At 34.6% G+C, this 8,937-nt stretch overlaps 1 protein-coding gene across 1 annotated transcript; it reads left to right on the plus strand.

Moving 5' to 3' along the window:
• Nucleotides 1–666: 666 nt before the first annotated feature.
• On the plus strand, nucleotides 667–7,303 carry LOC308422084 (prolactin-6A1-like; the record flags this gene model as incomplete). Its single annotated transcript, XM_080918538.1, has 5 exons — nucleotides 667–694; nucleotides 3,466–3,644; nucleotides 4,494–4,607; nucleotides 6,169–6,348; nucleotides 7,094–7,303. 5 exons carry the CDS (start codon nucleotides 667–669, stop codon nucleotides 7,301–7,303), a joined length of 711 nt encoding a protein of 236 aa, XP_080774664.1.
• Between the last annotated feature and the right edge of the window lie 1,634 nt (nucleotides 7,304–8,937).

The following is an 8,937-nucleotide window of genomic DNA, read 5'->3' on the forward strand; positions in this document are numbered from 1 at the left end:
TGTGGTTACAGACAGTGCTAAGAAATTACTCACCTTTTGTTGTTACATGGATGAAAATGCCTAACAAACTGCTGTCTAATGATTTTTTTTTTTTTAGGTTTAGTTTGGACAGAGAGAATCTATACAGCAGTCACAGGTTAATAGACAAAATGAGATGGCCAGTTAAACTGTTGAGACCAAATGACAGCTTATGTGACATGGGTCCTAACATTTATTAAAAGTCATGTACATATCTTTCCTTCTTCTGAAACAGAAAACATTAAAAAAATAGTTACAGAAAGAATGCAAGAATCTGAGGAAACGGGAGCTGTGGTGACACACACTGTGACAAAGTCATCCTCCCTGATCATGGAGTAGAGAACATCCTGACTTTAGAGAGGTAGAAGTTAGATCATATCCTGAAGTCATATCCTGTAAATGGCAAAACCATTTCGATACAGCAGGTCTATGGTAGTGATGGTGACATTGTTAACATTCCCGGAAGCAGAACAGTAATTGGAACCTATTCCAATAAAGTAATTGGGTTTTACATCTTACTTCCTGTTGCACTGGTGCATGGCCTTGGGGCAATCTTCCAGAGTATATAGAAGGTAAACAGTAAACTGAGATGAGGACTCCAGTGCAGCAGCATTCCTCTTTGGGCCACCGAAGTGGATATTTTCCAAGATGCTGTCTCTGAGTCAACCTTGCTTCTGTACGTAAGCTCTCACTAATGCTCTTATAAGTAAATGTTATACGTTTATTGTTTCTCCAAGGTTATTTGCTGAGACTCTTTTATTAGAGTTCTGTCTTGTATACCTGCTGTTAATATACATATTTAATTGAGAAGTCTTCAGAAAATAAATCACAATCAAGAAAGGAGTTGTTCAGGAGCAAGTTGGACCATGTTAGATCAGTTTTTAAAGAAGTGGTTTCTCTTTCTCATTGACACAAGTGGTAATTATTAAATAGATTCAGCATCTTACTTGAAATAAAGGAAGCAACAAGATTCTGAAAGTCTTCTGAGGTGGTTAAAGCTTGTAACTCCGGTTCTGGAGTTTTTTTTTTTTTTTTTTTTTTTTTTTAAAGGTTGGTTTTGGCAAATTGGCCATCCCAGTCAAGTAATGAATTATGAAATACTTTGTGGAATTTAGATTATGAAAATAATCTCATTTTTAATTTTAGAAGTTATTTAGGAGTGTTATCAAGAAATATAAAAGGTGATTTTAAGTTACTTTGTTTAATATAAATTGGATCCTTTGTGGTTAGAGTGAAACAGTTGCTATGTTAAAGGTCTATCTCTCTGTTAAATTAGTAAATTAAGAAAAAAATCAACATTGATCACTGTCAAAAGTTTCAAGATGATCGTTTGACAGAGAAAAAAACAATGTAGAAAAAAAATGAAGATTGCAGGGGCTTCCCTGCTCAGGCAGTGAAAGGTATAGTTGGTGCTTTAACATCAGCAATATTACAGAAATGTCTTAGCAACATAGACGGGTCTCTGCTAAGTGTAAAGCACACCTAGGTGGGAGAACAAGTCTATAGCACTGGCATTTAGCCTCCTAGAATCTGTTAATGGAACTTAACAAAAGTCACATAACTTTGTAAGATTCTTTTTCACGAGGGCAGTTTGGTAATATTACATGGATAAACTCTACCCACAAGTTATTATAAAGCACAAATTCACAGAAAACTCAGTCTGAATCTTTGGTAAAAGAAGAGGCCACAGCATTATTGTGAGTTAGCAAATCCAGCATATAATATCTTTCCTTGACAGGATTCTCATCACTCGTACTATTTAGCAATAGGTCATTATGTGTTTACTTTTATAAGGCATGCAGACATAACACAAAAATAAATTGTGCTGTTCATCACAATGCACACCCTGCATGCTGAGTTAGAGAAAGTGTCTTAGAGAACCAGAACAAGGGAGATCAGTATAAATTCCCAACATTGAATTGTCATTGGTGAATTATTTTAAAAGACATGTCAGAAGGTCACACTAGCTGCTGGTCGTGCAGCTTCATGTTCTCTCCATAGATTTTATTGTTTCTGGGCTGCACCAGTTGCTCTCTGGATAAAGACCCAGAGCCTCAGCTGCATGGTGGGATTCAACTCCCAAGTATTTCTTAATGTCAGAAGAGGCTCAAAACAAGGTGTCTCTGAATCAAGAGGCACAGAGAAGATGTTGTCTATGAATTAGTAAGGAAAGATGAATGCTGAGAGAGCCAAAGGAAAAGGAAGGTAGGTGCAGAGCATTTCATTCTGGAAGGGAACAAAAGGCAGCCCCTTGTTAGATGAAAAACTTAAAGATGGTGAGGGAGAATCTGGAGGTAGTATCACTGAAGAAGGTAAAAAAGCAATGAGGACATCTCGGGTCAAGAATGCAGGGGGAAGGAAGGAAGCTAGAATGTGATCAAGTTTCCATGATGCAGTGGAATGGAAATTAAAATCAGGCCTGACTACACAAGTTAAGGCCCCAGAAGAGACCAAAGAGTCAAATTCAAGCAAACAAGAGTAAAATAAAACAATCTAGAGGAAACTTGGGGGTGAAGATCATCAGTGTTTGATTTTGCTGGTGAAGTGGTTACAGTGACAAAGAAGGTGAATGCTGCATCTAAGTCCTCCAGTTTAGACAGAAGAAGCAGAGGCAGAATTTTCCTTCAGCTGAGGTTACTTTCAGCTTTGTTGGGGATGGAGAAGTGAAGTGTTAGGAGCAGCCACTGGAGGAGAAAGAAGCGAAATCAAATGACAAACCAAAAAAAAAAAAAAAAAAAAAAAAAAACATAGCATGAAAACCACTAAGAAGTCAAAGTTGAAGAGAGAGGGCTTCAAGGAGAAAGACAGGGTTGCTGATGAACTGGCTATCCATATACAAGGGCCAGAGGGTAAACTGAATAGAAATATTCCTTGATTCCATGGACCACAGGAAGTTTAAAATTAGGTGAGATCTCACCCTGGGTTAGTGAAACTTTGACATTCTGATTAGAAGCTCCACCCATGATGAGGGGACCTTTTCTGTGTTCTGTGAATTTTTAAGTGACTCTGGTGTTGTGTTGTTCTTTATCATGTTTCCCCCCCCCCCAAAAAAAAAAACTTTTTTTTTCTACATTGTAGTTTGGTTTATGTATCTTATTTATCTTAATCTCACATGGTATTTATTTTGCTTTTTGAATTTTGTGTTTGAGTAATTAATCAAAAAGATAAAAATAGAGCATAAGTAAATAAAAATCCCTCTAAAAACTGAATTTAAAATTTTAAAAAATCAGTGTTAATGTTATAACAATCCAAAAGATTGGCCAATAACTGACTTTTCTATAACGCTATATAAATTATTTATTTAATTGATTTTTTCAGTGGTAGATGTTTGTTTACAACAGCAGCTGTTTGGTACACTGGGAATAGTTTATGATATCCTTGATTGATTATCATATCCTTGACGATGTCAAGGGACTGGATCTCATCCTATCTTCTGTTTCTATATAGCAGCGACTCTCCTGATGCTATTGGCGTCAAACCCCCTTCTGTGGGAGACTATAGCATCTGTTCCCATGCATGCCAGTTTGGCTCAACATGGTGAAATGTCTCTATATGACCTGCTTGATCATGCCATTACACTATCTCATAACGTCAGTGAGCTCACTAGAGAAATGCACCGGATATTTGTAAGTACCTCACTTTGGCTTTCTGACACAATGGGCCTCCAAGCCAGCTATAGTGGAGCTCTGTGGTTTAGTGGGAAGCATGCTGCAGCAGATTTAGAAGATACATGTTATAACTAATAGAAAGTATCCTTAACTGAAAAGAGTGACAATCATAACAGAGACTCTTGATATAAGTGGAAAAACTCTTTGGGTGGCTACTTAGAGGTGTAGTCTGGAATGATTACAGAATTAATACGTGAACAACAGGTGAAACAATCACTTTCCTAATTCTTCCAGCTCACACTTTTATGCACTATTTATATGTATATATATATATATATATATATATATATATATATATATATATATATATACACACACACAGATATATATATATATATATATATATATATATATATAAAATGTACAGCTAGCTGGTGTGTGCCAGAGAGTTAGTAAAAGGTTGAAAGCCAGGTTTAAAGACCCCAGGATTCCTATGATCTACAGAAAACAGAGTTGACAACACAGGTGTGAAAGGTCAGCCCTCCTACAGTGAGATGGAATGTCTTAACAAATTAATCTCTGCCATTGCCAGTCCAGCTAGCTTAATGAATGCTGTGGCAGTCAACAAAGAGATCGGATCACAAAGGAGGTAAAAAATAAATGACCAACACCTGAACCAAGCCTTTGATGTCCACACTGGTACTACTACCTGATGACACTCTCATCCACTTGCAAAACCTACCCGTTTGTGCATATTCACACACTCAAGCACACACAGATAAAGTAAAAAAGACTTTAACAAATGAATTAATTTTCTGATGTTCTTTTTATGTATTAATTTACTCATATCTAATTTTTTTTAACTAGCTGGAAGACGTTCGATATAGACCAGGCAGGTGGTTCTCTGATAGGTACCTTACTGCCTGCCACACATCTGTATTTACTATTTCAGTGTCTAAAGAGAGAGCCCAACAGATACAGGTGAGTCTACAGGATATCCATTAAGCTGAAGAACTAAGCAGTTCACACTGCTGATGGTGGTTATATGTAATAAAATAGTTTCAATCACACATGCAGAAAAATGAAGGAATGGGGATTATTACAGACCAATCTTATTATACAGATGATAAAGTGTAAGTAGACTCAAATATTAAAATGGTCTTAGTACCAAAAATTGTGCATTAATGTGGACTATTTTACCAATGCCTATAGGTAGGATAATATGTACTGTTTTGTAGGACACATTGAGCTGAACTCTACACACTCTTAAATATATTCATGTTTATGTATAGAAAATGAGAATACAGTTTTATTAATTATACATTTGAAATGCTTCTGTGCTTGTCATTTTTGTATCTTATTGATCAGAGAGAAATCTCCTCTTGACTTTCAAGATCTTCCTGTTTGGTTCTCCTGTTATGTCTAACCTTCCTCAATAACTATATCTATTCCTCAATAAATTGTCTGTCTTCTTTCAGTCTTTACTGAAATTCAGCTGCACAAGAGAATTCCAGTACACACTACAGATGTCACGATGAAACTATACAATCATTTCTGATGTCAAGGTTCATGTATCAAGCCATCTTCAACTTATAAATATTATATTTTCTCCTCTCTTATTCTTTGCTCTAATCAAACACCTATGTAATTGGAGATATATCACACTGTCATAATGTTGGACAGTGTGGGTCAATGGAATCCAATTGAGAATTTGTTTTCATCGTCAAAAAACAAAACAAAACAAAAAGAACCTAAAAAAACAAAAATCCAAAAAACAAACAAACTAAATCAAAACTATGATATGGCAGCAATGGAGCATTTTATTTAGAGATAAGCTTCACATATGGCCTTGGCAGTGAGCAAACTCTTGGAAATAAAGCCTCTTTTGCTTTCAGTCACAATCATTCACTCATTACAACCAATGTTCTTTCATTATTCTTTGTCTGCACATCATCGCACATTGGCTTCTCTGCAAGAGGGAAGTGGCTATTTTCTGGTGGCTTGGACGGGCGAATATATAAAGGCCTGTCTTCCTTAACAATTTCTCCCAGTGTCTTAAAGCAAATAAAAAATCATAATTAAGGGCATCAATGAATAATATATTTTTCTATAAGAAATTATTCTATAGAAGAATTCCTAGGGAAAATTTATTTGGGCTACTTTCCACTGAAGAGAAGTTCTGACCTCAGTTTTATCTGTCAGGTCCTGTAACATGTTTTATGGAGAAACAAACAATAAAGAAAATCAAAGACTTCTGATTTTCCCAAGAGAACAGATGGTAGAAATTCATAGAGTAACAGGCATATTATCAAACATATTATCATTAAAAAAAGCATTTAGTCAAATCAGACATATGTAGTATGTCTAACTCAAACGATAGACAAATGACTAAACTTTGAGTTTTCCACAACAACATATATCTATAATTTTCACATAAATATAGTAACTGGATGCTAATTTCATTTGCTTTGAGAATATATTATATAGGCTAACTCTGTTATATTTCATCATTTTGATACAACTCTTTAATTATTATGTTTAGGGAGTATTCCTTGTGAAAGAGATGATCGGCATGTTGCAAGCTTGGAAATACCCTCTGCAGTACATAGCAGCTAAACTGAGTCATATGGAGGAAGCACCTAATGAGATCATTTCAAGAGCCCAATACATTGACGAAAAAAATGACGCACTTCTAGATGCTCTTAGCAGGATACTCAGCAAGGTATATGGTCTTATATTCCTTTGCATTTTCATTCATCAGAGACATGACCTTTGTAGTAAGGAAAGAAGGCAGAGCTACCTTATTTTACATGTAGAACATGTGCTAGATTGTCTCTTCACTGAACCTTTCCTGGCAGTGCCATTCATCTCAGTGGTGCTTCTCTGAGTATTGTACACCAAAGGAATCTCTCTTTAGATTCTTTTGAACAATCATCTTCCTTTGCCAAGGGAAAGAATCCTGACAGATCACCATATCTTCCTATCCAAACAATCCCTGGAATATTTCCACCTGAAAGTATTAGATGCATTTCTCAGTATGCTTCAGGATTCCATCCCATGAATTGTGTGAACACTAGACTTAGTTGAAAAGTAGAAGAGGGAAGGATCTGGAAAATATCCTCCGGGCCAATACTGATGGCAAGTTTAAATTTTCTCATGGGAGACCTGAGATTAAGTCCAACCTTGTCTCTTGCTAAAATTGATTTATATAAGTCAAGCAGGATCTTCCTGACTCTCTATTTGCTTTATATTTAAGGATAACCTTAGTCTGGTATCTATGGTTGTCAGAAAATGTATCCAAGAATTTCTCATAAAATTTTCATGGATAATGCGTTCACACTATTTTGGCATATATTAAAACTAATCCCTCTTGTCTGAGATACTATAATTATAATTTTATCCTGAGGATTCAAAATTAAAACCATCAAATTTGCTGAAGAATAAATAAATATATATTTTTTGACTAGATTCAATCTGGATACCCAGAAAATGAAAAATACCCTGAAAATGAGAAATACCCCAGGTGGAATGAACTGGCATCCTTGTGGTCACCTGATGAAGACCTTTGGTATCTTGCTTTTTTCAATTTACTTCAGTGCTTAGTCAAGGATTCACGTAAGATTGACTCTAATCTCAGGCTTTTGAAGTGTAAAATTGTCTATAACAGAGATTGTTAATCTCACAGCCGTCCAATCTACTGTTAGTGTGAATGTTTTCAATCTGTCTTGTTTTAACCAAGTTTTAATTTGTAACTTTGGATGAATACTTTTGTGTGAAAAATCCTTCATTAGAAATAAAAATTGACTCTGTAAACATGTTAATGTCTAAAATCTAAGTTTGTCAACATCTTATTTTTTTCCTGTAATATAAAAAAAATAAATATATCACTAGTATGGAGGTGTAGGTATAAAAACCTGTCAACATTATCAGAAGTTTGATTGCAATAGGTCATTCAGAGTTTATGTAAAATCAAAGTAAATAACGATGTGTCACCTAATTAAATCACTGACAATTAAAAATGACTTTATCTTACCAAGAATAAGAAAGCCCCACATGCTTTCAGAAAGGCATGCCCTATCTGTGGCACAGTTTTCATGTGACATGATAAACAGTTCAAATTATATATAATGTTATTATGACCAAATAGCATAAAACTTTTAAACAGTGCAAAAACTGTTATGTGTTAAACATGCATCTATCTCTTTGTTTTTCTCCTCAAATTTATTTTAGGTACCTCCATTGTCTTTTGTTTACTCCAGATTTAACAAGGTATATTTGGTCTAGTTTCTAATTATTCTTTCTCAAAATATTTAATGTATCCCTATTGTCTTGGTATGGCCCAAATCATACATCAAAGAAGACAGAGTTGATCAGTCCGGATACAAATATTTCATACTTTTCTACCACTAAGTATATGTGTATTTAATGTTCTCAAGGAAGAGTGCTAGATTAGTTAAAATGGAATAGTGCCCCAGTACCAATTTTTTTTTTAATCTGACTTAAACATGTATTACTGACAAGATTCAAATTCATTTTGGGGATCTTTAAGATGCAAAATCCAGGACATTGAATCACTACTAATCCTTTCTAGTATTCTCAATCACTTCTTTTTCTTTCCAGTTCATGGAGATTCATATTGGATCAGAAGGTAAAATATACTATATGCTATAACTCACTGTAACTAAGACTTGAAAAATATATACAAATTAATCTATATCTATACTAGCCAAAGTAGAAATTTAGCTTGGTTCTCATAAAGGTTTTTTTTTTGTTGTTGTTTTTGTTTTTTATTTTATTTTCTGTTTTTTCTAAGCATTCATCTGTGCTCTGATTTAGAACTTGGATATGTACATATTCTTGTTTTTTGGAGACCATTAGAACTGTAATGCATAAATACAGACTCTATAAAGAAAAACATGGTGGTGGAAAGAGGCCTTGTTATTGGGATTTTCCTGGAGGTCTTAACTAGAATATTAGTCCATTTTCTCCGCTTCTGACATCTCTTCCACGTGGTGACAGTATAATGAACTATACTTTTAATGGATCAATATAAAACCTTCAATGATCTAAAACTACTTTAAACTGTAAATTAATTGTGCAATTTTACCTCTGAACATGATTTTCTCAAGTGTTGTGCCACGGCAATGGAAATCTGAGAAAAAGTTTGTTTTCTTCCTCAATTGAATTTATTTTTTTTATCTAAGTCATATGATCAAGAGATGATCAGCCAAACACTAATAAAAAATTAAGTTCTACAAGTACTTTAAAATATTACTCCTTTGATTGATAAACTACACAAACATTCTAATAT

Source organism: Micromys minutus (genome assembly GCF_963924665.1).
Source record: "Micromys minutus genome assembly, chromosome: 6".
In the NCBI taxonomy this organism is placed as follows: Eukaryota; Metazoa; Chordata; class Mammalia; order Rodentia; family Muridae; genus Micromys; species Micromys minutus.